Genomic DNA, 25,584 nt, shown 5'->3' with positions numbered 1-25,584 from the left:
GAAATCCACAAATTTTAAGAGGAGCAGACCAAAAACATGAGTCAGTAATCTGGACATTATGCGAAAATATGAGCAGCTGAGATGCATGGACATGGGCAATGTTCTTTTTAACTTTGGGCGAGCATAACTCTCTCTCTTATAAAAGAAGCTATACTAGATAATGTTATCGCAACCTTGCAGAATATCCGTTTCTCTTTTTTGTACAATTTTCATCTTTAATACGATTTTTTTTTTCTAGAAGTTCGAAATGTCAACTTTACTAAATGCCAAAAATCTCTAGGGTTTACCACCTGTTCATCTTTGCAGTCTAGTCTGCATATGTAAACGCATATTATATCCAGTGCACTTCTACGTTTACTGTATGTGTGCCATTCATAGATGTGACTGTAGAGAACTAATGAGTTTGCGTACATCTAAGGCTGGGAATGTCGAGGTCAGTGACATAGGCAAACTGCTACTACCAGCCGTCGTACTCCTGATCGGCTTTACTTTCATTCAGAAGAGTGACGCACGGCTGCAAGGAGCCAATAGGGGCGCGACTCTACTGGGTCTGACTCACTGCCCCTTGAATTAAAGAAGGAAGGAGCTTTATTATTATTATGTAAAAGGAGCACAGCTGGGGAAGTCACAGGTTGCTCAACTTGCTGCAGCTTTTCCCGTAAATCCAAAGCAGCATTTACCCAAGTTAAGTGACAGTATTTTAGAAAAGATAAATCAACAAATGCCAACTCTTAACAAGAATTTCACCGTGAAATAAATTACACAAGATGGACAGCAGCAAAAAGCAGTTTGTGGCAAAGCCCGGCAAAGTGTCGGTGATTTCTACCTTGCCTACCTCAGACCAGACGTCTGTCAGCAGGCACCCAACGGAGAATGGCACCGACGGCGCTCCTTGGCAGGGCAAGACTGGCAAGTCCAACCAGGCAGACAGCTGGAAGGAAGAGAGAACTCGCAGTCTGGAGGATAATGAAATGAACCTGCCGCTCCTATCGGCTGCCTATAGCACCATCCTGCGGGGACTGGGTGAGGACCCCCAGCGAGAGGGACTGCTTAAAACACCCTGGAGAGCTGCCACGGCCATGCAGTTCTTTACCAAGGGCTACCAGGAAAAGATATCAGGTAAGTGATTCAAGTATTCTTCTGAGAGGAAGAACTGAACTATAAACACAGCCTTCTAGCACTTCAGAGACATTTCCCAGTGGGATGTAAATGCAAAAAAATGTGTTAAATTTATTTGATTTTTAGTGAAAGTCCAAGTACATAATTTCAGTTTTCCAAATATACAGCATCAGCATGTGAGTTTTTTTCTCTTCTTAGATCTTTTACATCCGTTTCGATAAAATACTTTTCTTAAGTACAAACCGAAATTACTATAAAGTTGTCATTAGTACTCCAAACACTAGCTGAGGTACTTTAAGGACACTTAGCCAGAAGTCCTCAAAGTGTCTGTTGGCGGTATGCTTCTGCACAAACTTTGTTTCTTATCACATGCTTTTAATTTAGACTACCTGTTGTGCTGATGATTCTTTTTGTAATGATTTAAAGCCCTGTGATGTCTGTTCATTATTGTCCAAAGTACGATGTTCGGCAAATGTTTTCTATACCTACGCAGGGTGAGGAGTTAGGTGTATTAATACAGCCCCCCAATATTCTGATCATTGATTATTATTTTATGACAGCTTAAGTACTGTGAGCTGCTTTTAATACATTACAATACGTCAAGCAATCAGACTTACGGGTACAGCTTGATAAAAGGAGTACTTAAATACCACACAACATAACCTCTCATAGATGATATCATAGTTAAGTACTACGCTATCAGTTTTAAGCTTGGACAATTTCCTTTTCAAAGCCGAGAATCAAGCGTTGTACATTGTGTCTATGAGATAAACACCTTAACCAGTATACCATTCCTCAACTTCTTTGCTTACTCATTCTGAAAAAAGTGGACAAAATCGGGGTTGGATTTTAAATATTACTGTAATTCATTAAAAAGTTAATAGAACAAGTTTTGCATCAAAATACATTTTTTTTAACAACATGAAATGCTATGTGTGCATTATTAGCTGACTAATTCTCAGTGATTTACCAGAAAGTCAAAAATTTTACAAATATGAGTCAAAATGAGGGACTCCTGCAAATGTAATGTGATCTTGAGAGGTATGCCTTGCTGCTTTGAAGAGCTGTGCAGCTAAATTTATTTTGGTCAGCAAAGAGAGGTGGTCAGAATATTACAATAAAGATGATCATATAATTACTGTATATTAAAGTATATTATATAGTCATCTTTTGCACTCAGCTTTTGCTGCTTCAGTTTCTGTGATAATGATGATGATATTACAGCCAGTAATGAAAAAAATGGCTATCTGTGGATTTTGTTAAATTACATTGAGTTCTACAAGAAATAAAAGCAAACAGTGAAGTGCTTTCTCATGCTGCTGCTTATGATAAACATGTACACCAATGTGTTGCAACATAACCTTAACCTGACCTTTACAATAAACAAGACTTGGAGGGACAGATTTGTGTCCCAGAGACTCCCCCTGCTCTGGAATAAGGTCCCCATATATGTGAGGCAGAGCTCCTCATTAGCACTGTTCAAGAAAAATCTTGATGAGTGGATGGGGAACAGGAAATTCACCCTGGGAATCACTTCTGCGGCCCTGCTTGACAGAGGCGCAGGTAACTAAATCACATGGGAGGCACAAGCCAAAACATTTTGGCTAGGCTTAATTATGCCCTAGGACCAATAGCTTAGTACCTACCTATGATAACAAAATTAGTGGTCAAATGAAGTTGATATTGCTATTATCTATGACAGGGCATTGCTCTGCACTGACTATTTATCACAACACTGTTACAAAGCCTTTCCTACCAATGTCAACATTGTTTTAATTTGGTTAGAGACCAGACTCTAACACACAGACATGGAGTCATATATTCCTTTTGCCATTTCAGCCAACTAAATCATTCAGGCTAAATTTTAAAGATGTGTATGAGGAAAGATTCTTAGGGCACCTTTACTTAAATGCACATGTAAATCTAAATGCACTGTGAATACTCAGTCATTTATGACCATTTCCACATTATCATTTTTGTACACTTTCATTACACCAAGTTTTAATGTAATGGATTATTTTACAGTATGCAGATACGAAACTGGCTAAATTTTATATCGTACCTTGGAGTAACTAGTTTTTGGGCTAGGGCTAGTTAATCTTACCTTGGAGTAATTAGTTTTTGGGCTGGGACTAGCTAATCTTAGCTTGGAGTAATTAGTTTTGGGGCTAGGACTAGCTAATCCTACCTTGGAGTAACTAGTTTTGGGCTAGAACTAGCTAACAAGTTATGTGTCCTACCTCTCAGCCTCCCTCTTTCACTTATCACTCCTGCATTCAGCCTTAAAATACTGCAACTGCCTCTCCCCTATTTGTTATAGAAAAAACAAAACTATGAAAAGCCTGTTAGAGATAAAGCAGGAAATTCCTTCTTGACCCCTATCGCTATAAACTGTTTAGGTCAACAGGGCTCTGGATGTATTGGATACACTGTCCCTACAATTCACTAATATGGTAAACAACCCTAGTATATCATTAAAAGGTTTTGCAAAATATTAGGCTCTTTATTTTTGCAAGGGGTAAGGATGAGTGGAAATTACTGACCAGGTGCTGTTCTATAGAATGGATATTACCCTTGTCTACCAAACCTTTTTTACAGTGGCTACTGGACCTGACACTTTCTATCCTGTCTCAGGTAACTTATCCTAGACTATTCTTGTGCTTCTACTTGTCACTGCTCTGCAACCCTCCCTCCATTTTGGCCACCTGAGCTCAGGCCAGTCCTACCCACACAAATAGTCACGCAGTCACAAGATTTTAATTGGTATCTGTTATATATATGTGTGTTTGCAAATGCACATACTTTCATGCATGTGTGTGTTTATACATGTATATATATATATATGTCCTAGACCTAGTCATTACCAACATGAGTGACCGGTGTTCCACACCTGAAGTCAACTCCTCGTTGGTCCGATCCAACCATAAGCTAATCACCCTTGATATCCACATCCCACTCCCACCCTCCATTAAGGAAACCACAGTAAGAAATTTCTCCAAAGCCAACTTCATGCTTCTTAAGACAGAAGTAGTGAACTTCATGACACCCATGCAGATGGACAATACAGTTACAACTGCTGAATCCTACACAAATGCGCTCTATAAGCACCTACATGAGTGCATGGATCATGCTATCCCAAACAGAACCAAGATGCTATCCTCCAAAAAAAGGAAGCCAATCTGGTGGTCCTCTGCCATAAACAAACTGTACAACAGAAGGAAGAAACTGTTGCAAAAGAGAGTAAAATCCTATGAGTGGAGGAGCTCCCCGGTCAGCCTCAGTAAGAAGCTGAGATCCCTTATAAGATCCTCCAAAGCTAGCTACGAAAATAAAATTGCCACTAATTCCAAGGACAACCACAAAGCATTCTATAGCTATGTCAAGAATCTCAATGGCAACACCCAGATCTGCTCTGAGTTATAGCACAAAGGCATGAAAATTACAGAACCAACTGATATTGCCAACATCCTGGCAGATAGGTTCAGTGTTAACTTTACCCCCCCACCCCCTAAAGGGCCCATGTCTATACAGGAAGAATGCAGAGTCCCTGTAATCACAACTACGCAGGTGAAAGCTGCACTCTCTAAAGCCAAAAACACAGCATCCATGGAACCGGACAACATCCCAGGCTGCGTTTTACACGAACTTCAGAATGAACTGGCTCCCCACTTAAGCACCATGTTCAATAATAGCCTCGCATCAGGAATTTTGCCCACTGAATGGCGCACAGCAACAGTTATTCCACTCCACAAAGGGAGAGCCACCACTGATCTCGGGAACTATAGATCTATTAGCCTGACGAGCCTGGTCTTCAAAGCCATGGAACGTATCATCATGGAACTCATAAACAAAGACATTGGTAACCTCCAAACTCTGGATCCCACCCAGTTTGGGTTTGTGAAAGGCAGATCATGCCTCCTGGACCTGATCGACTTCTTTGAGGCAGTCACCAAAGCCGTAGATGAGGGTAAAGTGGTTCACACAGCCTATCTTGACCTCGCCAAGGCTTTCAACACCACCCCCCCATTCTGGAATTATAGCTAAACTCAATAAACTAGGCATAAATCCCTACATCACAAGATGGGTTGCCAACTGGCTCACTGACTTAACCCACACTGTAAAAGTTGCAGACTCCAAATCTGACCTCAAACCAGTGACAAGTGGAGTACCACAGGGTTCCGTCCTGGGACCGCTCCTGTTTGGTATCTACTTCTCTGAAGTACAGGCTAACACAGAAGGCCTCTGGCTAATGAAGTTTGCAGATGACTGCAAACTAGGAGCCATAGTCAAGTCCCCAAATGATGTGAACATCCTACAGAAGGGCATCTCTGAGACAGATGCCTGGTGTCAGAGCCATGGCCTCAAGCTCAATGCCAAAAAGTGCAGTGTCATCTCCTTTGGTAAAAACTCTGTACCCATGAACTACCACATAGGCAGCAATCTACTTAACACCAAATGCGTGATAAGAGACCTTGGGACCCAGGTGGACAGTAGTCTCTCCTTTGATAGTCACATCGCCACAGTAGTCAGGAAGTCCTTCTACGTGGCACACCATCATAAAAGGGTTCTCATCCAGGAAAAAAGAGGTCATCGTTACCCTCTACTCATCACTCATTAGACCCATTACAGAGTACAACGCTGCTTTTGGAATGTACCTCACAAGACATCTGCAGCAGCTGGAAAGGCCACAGAAGTACCTCACAAAGAGGATTACTGGACTCAAACAAATGCCCTACACTGACCGCCTCAAAAAACTCCAGCTTTACTCCGTAGCATATTGCCTACTCAGAGGTGATCTCTGCCTAACATATAAAGCTATGTCAAACCCAGAGCTGTTGGACATGCTACACCTAAAGAAATCCCAATCCCTCTGAGCTACATGCTCTAGGGACCTAAACCTTGTCATCACAATAAACAGGACATGCTGGAGGGATAGATTCCTATCCCAGAGACTTCCTATACTCTGGAACAGGCTACCCATCTATGTCAAGCAAAGTTCTTCATTAGCACTCTTCAAGAAAAATCTTGATGAGTGGATGGGAAATAGGAAATACACTCGTGAAGGATGAAGAGCAACTAAGAACAATATCCAGACACACCCGTGGAGACAATAATTCAACTGCTGCAATAAGATGGTAAAAGCAGGTTTAATTCCCAAACGAATCCTCTAGCACAGAGAAAAAACACAGTGGAGACAAGCGCTTTCGCCTGGACAATTCCAGGCTTTATCAAGTCAGAATGAAAAACAAACTGTGAAAGCACTACCTATATACCTAAATCACATGCTTAATTTGATTGATAATTAATTAAACAAAACAAGCTAGTAGAAAATTATTTAAAGACATATACCATTTCCTTTTTAACATATTACTAAGAATCTATTGGGATGCACAGACTTGTGCAAACCAAAACTGATTTCATGTACATTTAATATATTTAATATATAATGTGCAATTTCGCATTTTCTTAAAAGCATTGCATTTAAAAATTTTTAAAAAAACAACATTCAAGCCTACAAATGTTACCTAAAAATTATATTGGACAACAAAGTGTTGTCTGTACACCAAACAACCAAACTATCAACTACTAAATTTGTTGTATAAAATGTCAACCTGTATTGGAAAATATTCTGTGGGCTGTGAGCTATAATCTGGCTCTTCTGAGTTTAAGAACTGGCCCTATGCTTAACGTCTCATTCATGCCAGGTATGCTGCTAGCATCAAGCCTAAGCTGCCAGATTAATTCCTTAAATTCCAGGGTAGATTCCCAATCTCCACCCCTATTACTTGGATGAACTTGTTCAAGCACCATGAAAGAAAGTTTAAAATTAGGGCAACTAAGGGAGTGTTTATAGAATGCGTTACTATCTTTCTTTTTGCCTATATCATAAATATGCTCATATATATGCTTCCTAAACTCCCTTTCAGTTTTTCCTATATAAAACGCGCCACAAGTCAAGCAATACCCAATGTATACCACACCTTTCGTGTTACAAGTGTAGTGACCGTGTGGTTTCAAGTTGGTTTTACGTGCTTTTAGATATATATGGTTACTATTGATAATAAAAGGGCACTGTTTACACGTGCCACATTTAAAGGTGCCATTCCTTTGTTGAGTTGTCATACAAGTAGTAGTGTGTCTTTGCTCAAACACCTCTTTTAAATTACGGCCTCTTTTTCTAACAAAAGCTGGTCTCTTTGGGATCAAGTTTTTAAATTCATCATTGGTTTGTAGCACAAACCAAAACTTATTAATTATGTTCTCTATCTCCCTTGAATTCTCAGAAAAAGTATAAATAAACTGGCTAGAATTCTCCTGTACTTGTGTGCTAGAGGGCCTTGGGATGGGAATACAAATATCATTATTCCCAAACAGTGGTGTGTATATCGAGTCCCTTTCACTAAGAATCTCATGGATAAGGTTATTCACCAAATAATCCGGGTAACCTCTCTCTATGAACATCACCCTAAGGTTGTTAGCTTCAGCAATGAAATCAGGCAATCTGCTACACATGCGAGATGCCCTAATGAGCAGACCTTTAACTATTCCTTTCTTTTGTTGGAATGGGTGTTGACTATTGAAGTGTAACAGAGAATTGGAAAATGAAGGTTTTCTATAAACCTTAGAGTATAGTTCCATTGATTGTGCATCCCTAAGGATTGCTACATCCAAGTAATGAAGCTCATTCTCACTGATTTCATGAGTAAATGTTAAGAAATCAGTGGAAGAATTGATATATTCCAGAAAACCTATTACTTGATCTCTAGTGCCGTCCCAGACGATACATATATCATCCAGGTAACGGCAATAAAAAGTGATGTACTGTGCCCAAAGGGACTGAAAAATGTACACCTGCTCCCATCTATGCAATACCGCATTTGCATAGACGGTAGCGCAGGAAGCACCCATGGCCACTCCCTTTGTTTGTTTAAACAATTCCCCGTTAAAAAACACATAACTGTTGTTAAGAACAATGTTTAACATCTCAGAAGTTAATGATATTGCTACTTAGCCTGGTTTCGTGTTTAAGGAAATCAGTGAACCATTCAACACCAACAGTGTGGGGTATACTGGGAAATAACTCCTTAATATCCACAGTAATCATTAATGAAGAGGTGAGGCATTTTTCTTTTGGGAAAAGTCTGAGAAACTCCCAGGAGTCTTTAATCACATGGGTCATGGCCAGGGTATGTTGTTTAGTGACAAAATCTATAAATTTAGAAATGGGTTCCGTTACCCCGCCCGCACCTGAGACAATTGGTCTGAATGGTAACGGGCTGATGCCTTTATGGGTCTTGGGGATTCCAAAAATAATAGGAACCCTGGGTTTATTTACTAGTAGAAAGTTGTAAAGCTGCTCGTTAATAGCTCCTTGTAAAAGATAATCATATAGTGTGTATTTGATCTTAGCTAGGGCTATATTGTACTCATTACGAGATATGAGACAATACTGTTGGTCATCATGCAGCATATTGTGTATACTTTCTTCATAGGTGTGGTCGTACATAAGTACAACACCACCACCCTTATCCGGCTTCATTACCCTGACGTGTTCCCTGGATAACATTGAGATGTATTCAAGTTCTTGTTTAGTTATATTAGATTGCTGCATGTTCGTGGAATGAAAGAACTTGTCACGCAGTTCATGTTCCACTAGCTCCTCATACAATTTCAAAGGTTGTACCATAGGTGGATTAAATGTACTTTTTCTATTAAGCCCATTTGTGTTATATGCTGTATTTTTGAAAAAATGTTTCAAATTTAGTGCTCTAGTAAATAATTTAAGATCTACCAGTAAGTTTGCTAAATTAGTTCTATTAGAAGGTACAAATTGAAAGCCTTTAGTAAAAATGCCAAAGGCTATAGTGTCTATTGGAACTTCAGTGTAATTATAAATGCTGAAGTTATTCATTTTAAACACCTTACAATTGACATCATCCACTATTTGGATGTAATTATAATAAGCATCCAAATCAACCAAAGTGCATGGGGCAGTAGATATAGTTGGATCAGGGACTTTGTCATCGTGACTTCCAACGCTTATTTGTTGTTCCATCTGGCCCCTGGTCTCTGTGGTTTGTACCCCCATCCCCCGGTTCTCCCCGGGGGGTAGTGAAAATCCTGATTTCGTTCCTTTCTATCTTTTTCAGCCAAACGTTCGCTCCTACGTGGAGCCTCATTATAATTACGCTGAAAAACTTCATCAGTTCCGCTATCATAGGTACTATTATACCTGATATTGTTTGTTGATTTGTTATAACAGGGGTATGCTATCTCTTCCCTATACTCATGCATATCCCTTTCAAGTTTCTTGATCTTTCTGGAAATGATTTTGGAACAAAACTGATCAACTTCATCAAAGACTTTGTCATAGTCATGTTTGACCATGCCAAAGTCAGTGTCTGAAATGACATTATTATGTAAATTATTTAATTCCTCTGTAAGTGCCCTGGCCTTCTTTTCATATTCCTCTATCATGACTGTTATAACTTCAAGGCCTGCTCTATCAAAAATACTACAAAGCTGTTTATATTGTGCAGAACCTTGTTTAACAAAATTCGGAAATTTAAAGAAGCGTAGCCCCTTAGGGATACGCTTAGTCCTGACACATTCTGTCAAATAGTCAATCTCACATTGATTGCTTTTTAATGCGTACAACTTGCTTTTAAATGCTGCAAAGTCTGTGTCAATAGCCACAGAGTTAACATAATTGACAGTACCTTTGTTAAAGTTAAAGGGCTGATTCGCCCAGTTTGCGAAATCAAACTCTTTCGTTTTGTCCTTGGTATTTTGACATTTTCAAAATTTTTATTTTTTATACATTTTTAAAGTATAAAGCATACCTGAGATGACATCCAGTAAATTGAAAATGTCTCTTAATGAATTCTCACCCATTTGGCTTGTCACTTTCTAGTATTGCTAGTACTGCACTTGTTTTCACACAAAAAAGCCTTTAATATAAATCATTTTGTGTATAGTCAGTATTTATATTCTCCACTTTTAAGTATTCTTAATGTATATGAACTATTTAGTCAGATACATTATAAGATTGCATTCTAGGTAGAGTAAGTTTGTGCAGTTAGTATTGCTGCAATTTTTAATTTTTAGTTATTTGACCTCTTTTATTGTATTACAAAAGGGTTTCCTTATTGCCTGAAGTTAGCTAGAGTGAATTGGGTTGTCCCTTTAGAAACATTTTTACATTTTTTATTTGTTATATTACACACATTTTTTGATATATTGTTATTACATATATTTCTTGTTTTAGATTACTTATATGTTTTATTTCATTTAGAGTGCATAACATATGCTTCTGATGTGCAAAATAATTGTTTATTGCACTTTGAATGCAATTTTGTAAGGGTAAATGTAACAGCAGGCGAGTTTTTTTTGTCTGTCTTTTTAACTAAGCTTCTTCAATTAAGCTTACTAATTAAGTAATTAGTAACTCCTATAAAAAGGGAGGTACTTTTTGTATTCTTTTAAAAAATTCCTCTGAAGAAGCCACACTGTGTTTGTGGTGAAAACGCTGCTTTTTACTTGTGCAAAATTAATAAAAACGCGTTAAGGAACTTTTGGGCTTGTGTTCTTGGTGGACTGGAGCTTTCTTAAGTGTGTTTAATGTTATTTCTATGAACTGCAACTTGTGAATACTTTATTTATTGACCCTGTTCTTTTTCAGCTTGTTATAGCTATCCAAATATTTGTACTATGTATGTGTTGGTTCACACTGTATGAATTGAAGCTGAATTTTTACTTGGTTTATGTTATTTTTCTGTATTAGGTTTTGAAATAACTGTATTTAACTGTAACCGTATTATGTCAACCTGGAGCTTTTCTTCCCAGACCTCCCCTGAAAATGGGATATTATCCCAGTCAGGCTTTCACAGTAAACAAATGTCAGTCAAGCAAACAAAGGACATTTCAATTGCCCTTCATTTAACTTACTCTTTTAGTGTGGTTTGGGTGTTTCACGGGACTATTTTCTGATGCCATGATCCTAATTTTGTTGTGCTGAGTTCATGTATGGACAACACATAATTACAAAACATGATAACATTAATGCCTTTGTTCATGAAACAAAGCCAAAAATAATGGGAGGATAAAGGGCCTGAATCAGGGGCAATTTTAAATTATTACTCAAATTCACTTAGAAATTGAATAGAACAAAATATTTTGTAATAATATACATTCTCTGAACATAAAAAGTATGAAACTCTAATGTCTGGCATTATTGACTGACTGTAATCCTCAGTGATTTACCTGATAGTCCAAATTTGTATTTTACAAGGGACAGAGCAAAAATATGAGGCAAACATCTGGGACATTCTGCAAAATTATGGACAGTTGGGAGTTATGGAACAGCACACTTTTTAACAATATGCTTCTGCCATCTTTATTATAGTTTGAAAGTGTTTAGACGTGTGTAGGAATAGCTTTAAGCTAATCCAACCAGCAGGTCTTGCTCCGAGCTTAACATAGATCTTAAGAGATTTTTATTTTTCAAAATGCTGCAGAAGATTCTCCTGTCCTGTCCCAGGGACTTCCTATACTCTGGAACAGGCTACCCATCTATGTCAAGAAAAGTTCTTCATTAGCCCTCTTCAAGAAAAATCTTGATGAGTGGATGGGAAAAAGGAAATACACCTCGGGGGTCACTTTTGTATCTCTGCTCAACAGTGGGACAGGAAAATAACTTTCTTGGGTGGCGTAAGCCAGGAAACCTTGTTGGCTAGGGTTACGTAGGCCTTTGGGCCGATAGCCTAGTACCTACCTATGAACAATGAAAAAAAAAGACACTGTGACTCTTGATTGTTCTTCTTCACAAGATTCTCCTTTATTGTGCGATTCGCACACTTGGTCAGCTGTCAGACTTGCCAGGCTTTAATTAAACAAAAATATTGCTTACCAGTCCATTTTTTGATGGGCTTATGATTCTTTTCCACCAGCCTTTTTTATTTATTTAACATTTGTTAACTGGGAAAGTCCAACTTGGAACAAACCCAATTTCAGCAGAGGCCCGGGGAGAAACATTCCAGATGCATGTCTTTGAATGTGGGAGGAAACCGGAGCACTCAAAGGAAACCCACACGAATGCACGGAGGACATGCAGACTCCACACAGAAGGCACCCCAGATGAGAATCGAGCCGGTGAACCTCTTGCTGTGAGGTGACAACGTTACCGCTATACCACTGCACTGTCCAAATTTGTATTTTACAAGAGATTTCTTTCTGTGTGCATCAACACTCACTTCTTCTTCTTTCGGCTTTTCTCAGTTAGGGGTCGCCACAGCAGATCACCTGTCCACTCATGATTGGCAGTGGAGTTTTACGGTGTCGAGTTGCCAGCCCGGCACCCAACCTTCCACAGAAGGCGCACACATGCACGCACTCACAGCTAGGGCCAATTTAGAGTGTCCGATCCACCTACAGCATGTCTTTTGGATGATGTGGGAGGAAGCCAGATCACCCGGAGGAAACCCACGTGACCACAGGGAGGACATGCAGACTCCACACAGAAGGTACCCCAGTCGAGAATTGAACCGCAGAACCTCTTGCTGTGAGGCGGAAATGCTAACCGCTGCACCACCGCGGCTGCCCTATGCCTTGACATATTCCAGAAACGGTATGGACACTGAAGTACATCTACACTTCTGGTATCAAGAGCACCATAGTTAAGTTTCATTGTTTGTGTTTTAAATGAATACATACATTGTCTACATTTTATTCTTTGTGCTCCTCAAATATCATTGATATTGGGATGATTAGCCCCCACTTTCTCTTACCAAAAATGAAGAGGGGAATTTTTTTGTCATTATTTTGAAACCCTTAACACAGAACAGTGTTTACTGGTACCTAGCACGCTGTTGCTTTTATAATATTGTCATTGATTTTCTGCCGCACGGCACCTATCAGTATTTTCATAGCCATTGAGGAAATAGTTACCCTACAAATTCTGAACTATAGCTGTATCTTTATGTGCTCCACAATTCTCTGTACTGCATGGCTGGGCTACAACTGTTAGTCTGCCTCTGTTCCCAAATCAGATGTCAGACAAAGAAAAGTATAATTAAATCATGCTTGCTGGAGTCTGGAATGCTCTGAGCATGAATCTGGGATTGATATTTTTATTCAGGAAATGAGTGCCGCAGTAGAAAAGAATGGGGGGGGGGGTGCCTGGTGAGTCACATAAAAGTACAGTTAGTAATGAGTTCATGCAGCCCTCGGAAGGCAGATCAATGCACCACGGTATGCTCATTTAAAAAAAAAAACTTTTAAAATCAGAATTGTAAGCACAAAAGGAGTATTTGACACTACCTGTATTTGGTGCTGATGGACTGGTTTATGGAGGGCATTTCCTTTCATATTCTGTTGTGACATTAAAAAATGCCCAGAGGGGTACTTTATCTTTCTCTATAGATGTGCAATGTGACCCTCTTAATAGAAGGAATGGCTAATTCTTGTTGCCTTGAAAAGTAAATAGTCTTGTTAAAGCCAACTCATTATGCAAAGCATTTACAGTGTAAAGCTAGAAAGCAAATACTTTTCTAATTCCTTGAACCATTTTACCTGCCCACTATTTAGATGAATCCTTGATGTATCCTTAGTGAGTAATTTTGAGTCAACTGAGTCTATTCAGTCTGCTGTCAATTTGTAGACTAAGATAAGGGTGGGTTTCTAACACACATTTTAACAAACCTAAAAAGTAGATAGTTTTTGGTTTGGGTTAAACTAAAGGGCTTCTCTTAATTCAGTTCAGACAGACAAAATGAAACTAAACAGATGCATTCATAATCTGTAGAGAAACAAAAAAAGACTGGGAAGGGTACTAAAGTATCTGCATGGCAGGGTTACTTGTCAGTGTGTAATCCTTTCCCATCACCAAAGATTCAAAATGTGCTAACCTGACTGTCATTGGGGGAATGGTGTCTTCTTTGACTATAAGCATATATTTCTTTTCTAATCCAGGAAGTAGCATAATCCAGCTGTACCAAGTTTGAGAAAGCTTGGTTTTAGCAGACAAGAGTCATTTTACATAAGTATCCTACTTGAAAGGAATACAGTTCAGCAGACATTAATAAGCATTTAAACTTTATGTTATAGTTTATCCTATTTTTATTATGTTTGTTGAAAATTCTGTTTATTCACTTTTATTGAAGACATTTTAAAGAACTGTAATGATAACCTAATTTAGACATAGTTCATGTTACAACATAGAAGTATTTTAGGAAGTCTGGTATTTTGAAAGATAAAGCTATTCAAAAAAAAAGTTAATTTCAGAGTCTACATTTAAAACTGTCATACCAGCACACCAAAGGAGTTTAGTAATCAGCTGCCAAAATGTACTTCAGCTGATATCACATTGGTAAATATTTGCAGATTAGGACTGTAAAATTTTTGCAAACTGACAAATATGAAACGACTATATTTTCGTATTTGAAGGAAACATTATATGACAGTTAAGTTATGAACCTTTATTGAGATTTGTGAGCACAGTATGAGTCCGATAAATTAGAATGCTTTGCTTCATATATATATATATATATATATATATATATATATATGTTATATACATATACTTTTGTGTGTGTGTGTGTGTGTGTATATACACACACACACACACATATATATATCTTATACACATATACTTTTGTGTGTGTGTGTGTGTGTGTATATACACACACACACACACACACACACACACATATATATATCTTATACACATATACTTATATGTGTGTGTGTGTGTGTGTATATACACACACACACACACACACATATATATATCTTATACACATATACTTTTCTGTGGGTGTGTGTATGTGTGTGTATATATATATATATATATATATATATATATATATATATATATATATATATATATGTGTGTGTGTGTGTGTATATATGTATATACATTTTATATATGTATGTTTTATATATACAGATATATATATATATATATATATATTTTATATATGTATGTTTTATATATACTTATATATACAACTATATATATACACACAGATATATATCATATAGATATATATATATATATATATATGTGTGTACATAAATATTTCCTGCATTCAATTTCCAAAGTACAGAGCTCCTTTCATATTCTGTTGTGATATTAAAAAATGCTAGGGGGCTTTATCTGGATCTTATATGAGCACATGTGTAATGTGACCTTTCTAATAGAAGGAATGGCTAATTCTCGCTGTCTTGAAAAGTAAACAGCCTTGTTAAAGCCAGCTGAGTTGCATAGCTTCTAATGTGTTCTTTGATGGTCCAGTGGGTAGTGATAGCGGCATGGAATACTTAGCTTTCGAGGCAAAATGCCAAATTTTCTTTCAGTTTCAATGATGCATAAAAATAAATGCCATCAGAGCCTTAAGCTGCTTCTATCTGCATTTGCAATTTGATGTTTCTGACAAAAGGGCAGGTTAACACTGTTAAAAATGTTTTAATTTCGTACGTGATCATAAGGTCTTTCATCAACTAGTCCTAGTTTCATCAGTACAATAATCTGGGTTCAGATTTTGGTCAAAGTTTACATTTTTCTTATATATTTCTTTATAATTTATTGCAGGTGATAGCCTGAAAATGAAGTGCAGTTTGCCTGATACCTCTTTTGGTGGCTCTACTGATAACTCACTGCACTGAGGGAAAGATGTATTAAGCTGATATTGATGTTATGTATACATTGTTTTATAACTAATACATTATAAGTAGGCTACTGATGGATTGTATTTAAACATTGTAAACAGACTGTTGCCTAAATGTATTCAACTATAAATCTAAGGTGTACATATAAATGAAATGTCTCATGTAGCATTCAGAGTTCACCGGATACATTCCATATCACATATAAGAAATCCAGCAGTTCATTTCCCATGAAAATTAAAAAAATAATAATAATTTGGACTAAAAATCCTACTACCATGTAAGGGCATGTGGGTAGAGTTCAATTCCAGCATCTATTTACTTAGTATAATGAACTCTGAGACCACTGTACTTTGGGGATGATGTGACACTTACATTAGTATATGCTGCCCAGCTGACACACTGCAATGTGTTTGCACTATGTGGTCAGAGGTTTTTCTTTAAAAGGTTTAATGGGCAGAAGTGGCATTAGCATAGGTCATCTTATCATGGTTCCCTGTAACACACCGTGCTTCACCTATTTTGCTTCTTTCATCTTCATGACAGATTGTATGGACAACCAGGTCTTGATATTATATTTTTTAAAACTTTTTCCTATTTTGTTCTGTTTAATGGATCTTGGTTCACAGTTTAGCTTGAAGATCTTTTGGGATTTACTGTGTAAATCTAGTAATAGTAACAGTGAAATAAATACTAGTATTGCCCTTATTGTCAGCTCTCAACCTTGGCATATCACTGGCTTTAGTTCATGGTTCACTTCAACTCCATTGTTAAGGCTAGATAGTACCATTAGCACCAGTCCCATGCTCCCAGCTAAATAAATGTGATGGTTCTGTAAATGTTACTGACAAACCTAGGTCCACTTATTGAGTGCATTGAAGTAGGCCTTACCTTTCACATATTGTGGTATAGGAAAGATGTTGTACAGGCCTTAATTTCTGAAATTTCTCCTTTAGTGCCATTAGAAAATTGGGATAAATATGTTTGACATGCATGTGATTATTGTCACTATCAGAGTCTGATGTTAAACATTGGTGCTGTCCATGGATCGGGATTGCACTAAGAGAAATGAATCCTATGAAAAAGGTCTCATTTAAAAAAAAAAAAAACTTTGTGCTTTGCCTCAGATGTAGAAAGCTTCATCTGTTAGTGAAATTGAACATAACACCCTGCTGTTATTTTTCTGATAAATATGTTTACATCAGATACTTTTTTCTTCTCATTTAACCATCTTAATTTGAGAACGCTGTCATTGGAAACCATTTCATTTAACCCTGGAAATCTATCAGCTGCAGTAATAAGTTGCCATATCAATTCTAATACTTCCAGCTTTAATTTCAAAGTGCCCCCTCTCATATCAATATTAATAGAGTCCAGGATCGGAACTTAAAAATGTTGATTCACAAACTAAAGAGTATGCCTAGCTAGGGCATTACATGGGTTCTTTTTCTTGCCATCAAGTAAATGTTCATAAATATATTTTTTAAATAATCTTGTCCCCCTCCATAATAGATCTACACTGCATACAGGTACCACAATTATAGGTGCCCTTTTATTGCCCCTGTGATAGTCCACATCAGGGAATTGTCCTTCCAACATACTTTCATCTTTTTTATACATGATTCTAGGTCCATTACCTAGGATTCTAAACATATCATCATCTATTAAAAAAATTCCAGTTTTGACACTACTTTTTAAAATTTCTTTTCAGTCCACATTATAGGTCATGACAGTTGCTTTGTAGGGGCCACTTAACTTTAAATGATGATTAAACAGTTCAACATTCATACCTAAAAGCGGAACATAAATGCCAAGGCTTCCTTTATTGCTTACTTCAAAAAGTGCCTCCTCTATTAATCACTAGGGTAGTCCCTGGCTAAAAACATATCTTTTAATTTCATTGTTTCTTCAGAAAACAACCTTTCTTCAGATATCATTCTAGGCGCATGAAACATTTGTCCCTTGACTATTGTTTTTTTCTGGTGCAAAGGGTGGCAGCTAGAAAAATGCAATAGAGTATTATAATACGTAGCTTTTCTGAAGATTCCATAAACAAAAGTTTTCCTACCTATGTCTTTAGTTAAGCTAACATCTAAAAAATTGATCTGTTCATCAGAACTGCAAGAGGTAAATTACAAAAATTCAGTAGTAGTGTTGATATAGAACATGGACTGTTCTAGTTGTTTCAAACTGCCCTTCCAAAAGATAAATATGTCATCCAAAAATCATACCTGTAGACTCCAATAATCACTGAAAGGGGAATTAAATTAAAATTTTCTTCCCAATATGCCATAACAATGTTTGTATAAATGGGGTTACAAGCAGCCACCATGGCTATACCTGTTTTTTAATTGTATAGAGACTCCTCAAAATAAATAATTATGCAATACTAATTCCAATAATGTAGCCAGGGAATTAATTTCTCGGTTCTCAAATTCTGAGAATTCAATGAGATATTCACCAAACTATTCAAGCTTAATGTCATGGGGGATGACCATGAATAAGTCTTTGACATCAGTTGTCACAAAATTGAGACTTTCTTCAAATAATGACTACCCAATTCTCATAAGAAAGTCCCAAGACTATACACACTGAGTTGAGCAGAGGAGGGGCATTGACCACAACTCTGATCTCTGATATATAACAATAAGTATCCTATTTTTTTTTGCTTGTTTTTATTTATTGATTATTCTAGCCATTTATAGCACGTTTTATTGTCTGCTGCATATTTTTACTGTATTTTATTGCTGTAAATTAATCTGCATGGTTGTACTAAACTTGCCTGGCTTACAGGGCCTGATAAATAAGTTTTTTTACTGTCACACTGTTTGTAAAGCTTTTTAAGTTAGTTTCACTGTGTGAAATGTGTTAACTGGAAATTTTCACCATCTGTTAATTTGTTCTGATTTCCTGCCAAGGAATGTATCATATAACTGATTTGTTTGCAGTTAAAAGCATTTCCTAGAGTCTCCTTGCTCATTTATCTGTTTAAAACTTTCATGTAGTGCTTCACTGCTGTTTCTCTGCTGTGATAAACATTTCGGTAGTGTTTTCTGCCCCAAATAGTCTAACTAGTAGCTGTAGTATAGTTTTCCACCATCCCTCCCTGTTGGTGTCTTGTTCTTATACTTGGTGGCTTTGCAGTTGCCTGCCCCTACTTTAAATTTGATCTGGGACACTCCTCCCAGTCTAGTGTCAGCAGCTCATTCTACCTAATACAGAGGGAAAATTTGAGAAGGCCAACCCACTTAGTTTCTAAAACTTGAATTATCTTCTGTTCCTCCTTTCTCCCTTTCCACTTTATAAAAAAACACTTTGCTAGAATATACCATTACTAGAATCTCCTTGTGTTCTGACTGAGTGTGCTTCTCAAACAATCTGGAAATGTAGAGCTGTTAAGTATATTTTTTGGAACTTTTTAACTGTTCAGAGTTTTGCACTGTCTTAAGTTTTGCTTAACTGAATTATTTATATTTTTGCTGGCATTGTTTTCTGATACTCTAAGTGCCTCAATTTAGATTTTTCCTAATTTACTGTTTCTGCACTTGTTTTTAGTCATTTTTAATTTAATTGCATTTATTTAAACTGTATTTGCTTTAATATTTCTACACACTCAAGTGTGCTAACTTGCACTGCATTTTAATTTTTTTTACTGCTGTTTTAGCTGCTTTTCTGTAAAAAAGTTCTAAGCTTGTTTCCCACCTTTCCCATAACTAGTCTAGTCCAGATACAGATTTGCTGTATCCAGGACTGTTTGTAAGCTTCTGAGCCCTTCAAGCCTTTCTTTGTTGGAGGAAACCCTTCTAGCTTATCAGTGGATGTGGTAAGCATTAGGTAGCCTATCTACCACAAGAGGAGTGGTTTCTGGCCCAGAAATTGTAGCTTATTGGCCATTTGGGCAGTTTTTCCATCCCTTTCAACTTTCTGGTTTAAAAGCCCACATTTGCATGGGTTTGCATTTGTTTAAGCACCACTCATCATAAACTATTACTGGTGCCAAAAAGTCTGCTCTTCAGTTTTTCCCTTAGATCTTAATATTTCTATCTCTCTTTCACTTCATATAACCTACTCGCTTTGCACTTGATTAAAGGGCAGTTCCCTGTGCTTTCTCCTTTTAACCTGGTGCACTTGGGCATTCTGAGGCAGTATAGCAACTTCCGCATGTACACAGACAGCCCTCTCCTCGTACCTCCCAACACTCAGACTTGTGAGAGATGCACTTATATCACCAAACTGGAAGCTATGCACTCTCCAGCCAAGACTGGATTAGCTGGTGAAGAGGAGAAGGTCAACACCTGCACCACACCACATGGAACACATAGACCTCCAGAGCACCCACCACACACCCACCTTCATTGAGGCTTTCAATAGAAATTTACCCAAACAGCAGAGACCTCCAAGACAGAAACGCACTCGACCACCACAACACAGAACAAACCCCAGGACACATAGCTCACCTCCACAGTGTGCCCTTCAACCTAAGCTCCTAAGGCTAAACACCTTGCCCAATACACTAATCATAGGTGATTCAATAGTGAGGCACATAGATGTCTCACTCACTAGGTTGAATAAGGAGAAGGTAACAGTCAGCTGTCTATCAGGTGCCAGAATCCGACACATAACACACGCACTCAGGTCACTCCACAACAAGTACAAGTATGACTCTGTCATTGTCCATGTGAGTGTGAATGACCTGAGATGCACCTCCCTGGACTACATGAAAAGTGACATGGTGGAGCTCTTGGATTATGTGGCCCAGGCAGGTATGGACACTAGCCCTGAGAAGTATCCTCCCATCACCCAGAATGATGCCGCAGTACAAACAAAAAATGATTGACTTCAACAGTTGGCTTAGTTTCTAGTGTCATTCTAAGGGGATCCAGTATCTGTCTGCTTGGGATGACATGATTGACAGACCTCGATCCTTTGCCAGAGATGGCCTGCATCTGTCACCTCTGGGTTTTCGGGTACTAGCTAAGGCCCTTGCCACCCCTGTAGTGCCCTTTTTAGGTGGTGTTCCAAAGACCAAATTACCACCATAACAGCTATAAATAAATGCAATCTGAGGGTCATGCTGCTCAACGCTAGAAGTCGAAATCTCAAGATACACTTGCTTGAAGCACTCCTCAAATTGGAGAGCATTAACATTTGTGCTGTAACGGAGACTTGGTTTAAAGTGGCAGAAAGCACCCCTGTGCTACCAGGCTATAACTTATTCCACACCTTTCAGCACGGAAACATTGACCGAAGCTCCAAAGGCAGTGGTGTCTCCATATTCATAAAGGATATGCACACCTCCAGACTAGTAGCCCAGCATAACACATCTGAGATACTTCAGGTACAACTAACACTGAGTAAGACAGTGATCCAGGTCATAATCTGCTATAGGTCCCCAACCATATCCCTAGACTCTCACTCCATGTTCCTAAGCACCCTGGAATCTATCAAGATCCAACCCAACACTCTCATACTAGGAGACTTTAACTACCTCTCCATCAACTGGGAAAATTACTCGAGCACCAATACACTGGCCCAACATTTCCTGGAATTCATAATTTCCAATGCCCTGGACCAGCTCATTCTGACCCCCACTAGAGAAAGCAACATCCTTGACCTGGTTATTATTAACATGGGCGACTGTTGCACTACACCAATAGTCAACCCCTCCCTGGTCAGATCCGACCATAAACTAATTACCATGGAAATCCACATCTCACCCCCCCCCCCCCGCAAAGGTAACCACCTTGAAAAACTTTTCCAAAGCTCACTTTGGACTCCTAAAAACAGAGGTGGCTAACTTTACGGCACCCATGCCAATGGAAAGTAGCTGCATGACTGCCAAATCATACACCAATGCACTGTACGAACATGTACATAAATGCATGGAACTAGCCATACCCAAGAAAACCAAAACGCCCTCCTTCAAAAAAAGGAAGCCAGTCTGGTGGTTCCTTGCCATTAATAAACTCTACAACAGAAGGAAGAAACTGTTTCAGAAAAAGGTGAAGTCCCAAGACTGGAAAAACTCCCTTATTAGCCTAAACAAAAAGTTGAGATCCCTCATCAAATCCTCTAAAGCCAGCTATGAAGGCAGAATTGCAGCAGTCACTAAAAACAGTCACAAAGCCTTCTATAGTCATATCAAGAACCTCCACGGCAATGCCCAGATTTGCTCTGAGTTACTACACAATGGTACCTGCTATACTGAGTCAACAGATATTGCCAACATACTGGCCGACAGATTCAGTGTCAACTTTACCCCTCTCTCCCCCCTAAAGGACCAATCACAACACTGGAAGAATGCCAGGCACTCAGCATTACTGCAGCACAGGTTAAAGCTGCATTTTTCAAGGCCAAGGATACAACTTCAATGGGACCCAATAACATCCCTGGCTGTATTCTGCATGAACTATAAAGTGAACTGGCACCACATATGTGTGCCCTGTTCAGTAACAGCCTCACCTCAGGCTTTGTCCCTACCAAAAGGTGCACTGCTACATTCATCCCTCTCCATAAAGGGGGAGCAACTACAGACACTGGGAATTATTGCCCCATTAGCCTGATGAGTCTAATATGTAAAGCTATGGAGCACAAAATCATGGACCTGATTAACAAAGATATAAGAAATCTCCAAACTCTGGACCCCACACAGTTTAGCTTTGTGAAAGGGAGATCATGCCTGCTCAACCTGGTTGACTTCTTTGAGTCGGTCACCAGAGCTGTGGTTGAAGGTAAGGCAGTGCATACAGCCTGCCTCGATCTGGCCAAGGCCTTTGATACCATTCCTCACTTGGGAAATATTGATAAACTCACCAAACTAGGCATCAACCCCTAGATCACTAGGTGGGTTGCAAATTGGCTCATAGATAGAACACGCAGTGTGAAAGTAGCGAACTCCAAGTCAGACTGCCACCCAGTTATGAGTGGAGTCCTACAGGGATTGATCCTGGGTCCTCTCCTGTTCAGCATCTACTTCTCAGAAGTCCAGGCCAACACAAAGGGACTCTGGCTGACCAAGTTTGCAGACAACTGCAAGCTGGGAGCCATTATTAACTAACCAAGTGATGGCAACATCCTACAGAAAGGCCTCACTGAAACCAATGGCTGGTGTTGAAACCATGGCCTTAAGCTTAAAGCCAAAAAATGCATCGTCATCCCCTTTGGTAAAAACTCAGTTCCCACTAATCGCCACATCAATGGGAGTCCAATGAAACACTGAAGGCGTTCTAAGAGATCTGGGGACACAGGTTGACAGCAACCTCTTCTTCGACCACCATATTGTCACTGTGGTCAGAAAGTCCTTTGATGTGGCACATCTCATTACCAAGGGTTTTGCATCCAGGAAAAAAGAGGTCATCATTTCTCTCTCTTCTATTCCCTCATTAGACCAATCATCAAGTATAATGCCCCATTTGGCATGTACCTCACTAGACACTTGCAACAGCTGGAGAGGCCACAGAAGTACCTCACGAAGCAGATCATAGGCATTAAACCGATGTCCTACATGGACATACTCAAAAGACTCCAGCTATTCTCTGTCTCATATCACCTACTTAGAGGCAATCTCTGCTTGAATTATAAAGGCATGTCTGACCCAGCTCTGTTAAAAATGCTACATCTTAAGAAATGCCAGTCACTGCACACCACACGCTCCAGAGACCTCAACCTCATTACCACAATCAACAGAACATGCTTGTGGGACAAGTTCCTCACCCAGAGACTGCCCATGCTCTGGAGTAGACTTCTCATACATGTCAAGCAGAGCACCTCTCTGTTCCTTCTTCAAAACAAATCTTGATGAGTGGATGGGTAATAGAAAGTTCATCCCGGGATCACTTCAGTGGCTCTGCTTGATAGAGGCACTGGGAACTAATGTCGGGCAGCACAATGCCAGAGCACTTCTATGGGCTAGGCTTGTAAAGGCTTCAGGGTCATTAACCTAGTACACACCTATGAACCTATAAGAATATATCAAACTATACAAATTCTTCTGAAATAAATCCTTAAGCCTAAAATCTATATACATGGTCAAAAGGTACCAATCTAGCAGTTGCTCAATATTTCTACTCCTGTACCATTGCTAAAACTTGGAATTCCCTACCCAGCTCTATCAGAACTATTTCCAATCACATATCCATCAAAGGGTCTCTAAAATAGCATCTCTTAGCCATATGTCATTGTACATGTGGCTATGACTACAAAGCATCTTCCCCCACCTGATCTCACTAACTTTTTTCTCTCCTCTGCTTAACAGTTATGCAACTATTTCTTGCTGTCTTCACTCTACAGTATCCAAAGCAGATGATATGTTGTACTTTGTATATAATGTATTCTGCCTTTGTTATTCTAGCTTGAAATTTATGATAAGGTTGTATGTCTGTTTTTTTTTTAGTTATCTCTCTATGTATGTAGAAAATGTGATTGTATTTAAATTTCTTTTGTATGTGGAACTTTTCTCCCCAGGCCTCTACTGAAAATGGCCACTTTTTGGCCAGTGGACCATCCTGGTAAAGAAATGCATATAAATAAATAGTAAGTAAGTAAGTATGTTTTGGAATTGTTTGCATTAACAATGGATAAAGGGCATCCACCAAATCTTAGTGAATCTTAGGAATATCAAATATTTCAGATGTAAGATTGTGATAATTTTTAATGACTTATATAAATCAAGGTCACTCTTTTCAACCAGCAACATATCTTGAAGATGTTGATCAATTCTCAAGTAAGAAATGTCAACTTCATTAATTGAAACCTCTTGATAGGTGTCATCTTTTAAAATACTATCCATTTTATTAATATAATCCAAGGTAATCCAGACAACTAAACCTCCACCTTTGTCTGGTTTCATAACCCTAATTGATCTGTCACTGCACATTTGTGTGAGCAAACCTTTTTCTGCAGTACTTAAACTGTAAAAAAATCTTTGATTTGCTTTTGTTAAACAGAGACTTAAAATCTAGCTCGCAGAATTTTTTTTCAAATTGCTGCACATTGAGGTTTTAAAGGTGGGTTAAAAACACTCTTCCTACAAAAATTGGAATGGTCGACTTGTCTTGTCCCTTTAAAATAAATGGCTATTCAATTTTCTAGTGTATAATTTTACATCTATTAACAAATCAGCCATTTTAGCTTGCCTACAGGGTACAAAATTCAAGCCTTTTTCAAACAAGTTAGCATATTTTTCATCCAATAAAATATTAATGTAATTATAAATGTTAAAATCTCTGTTAGTATTAAAAATAATGGTTGGACCAATTACCTCATGTTCATCTGGTGAAACCATCTTCCCCTCTCTTTCCCCTGATTTTGTGCCATCATGGTTGGGCCTTGAGTCAGGTGGAATGCCAATGAATTCCCCCTGATTTAGTAATCTCTCAGATCTTTGTACTGGGGGTACATCTAAAGGGACCTCATCAAATAAATCATTTTGATTACATATTATTTCTGTGTGTACTGTATTAAACTCACTGGTACCTAACTTAAAACTATTAGCATCCACCAGACTAACATTTGGTTGGGAGTAAGCTTTACCACTTTCATAATCATGTTTGTCTCATAATAACTTTTTTCTTTTGTATTTTTAATGTCTGTACTCATTTAATCAATATCAGTAAACACTTTGTTATATTTAGCCAAGTGTACATCAAATAATAAGTTTTCTCTTAAATAGCTGTCTATATGATCGAGTTCAAGAGTCTCCATTTCGCGGGAGATGAACTTCATAAGAAGTTCCATAAATTTGTATCCATGTCTATCAAATAATTCCAACAACTGCTTATATAAATCAGTACTTGCTTTTAA

The 25,584-nt window shown here is 38.3% G+C and overlaps 1 protein-coding gene across 1 annotated transcript in view; it reads left to right on the top strand.

Annotated features, from left to right (window-relative positions):
* The first annotated feature begins 541 nt into the window (after window positions 1-541).
* GCH1 (GTP cyclohydrolase 1) overlaps window positions 542-25,584 on the top strand; it is a 735,188-nt gene continuing 710,145 nt past the window's right edge. The window contains exon 1 of the mRNA XM_044074405.1: window positions 542-1,119. Coding sequence (XP_043930340.1) covers window positions 768-1,119 — 352 coding nt within the window. The 5' untranslated portion in view covers window positions 542-767. The remainder of the gene's footprint in view (window positions 1,120-25,584) is intronic.

The sequence above is a fragment of the Protopterus annectens genome, chromosome 6.part0, assembly GCF_019279795.1.
Source record: "Protopterus annectens isolate FY-2018-M chromosome 6.part0, PAN1.0, whole genome shotgun sequence".
Taxonomy (NCBI): Eukaryota; Metazoa; Chordata; order Ceratodontiformes; family Protopteridae; genus Protopterus; species Protopterus annectens.
Note: the sequence above shows the minus strand (reverse complement) of the source record. Positions and strands in the feature narration are given on the sequence as shown.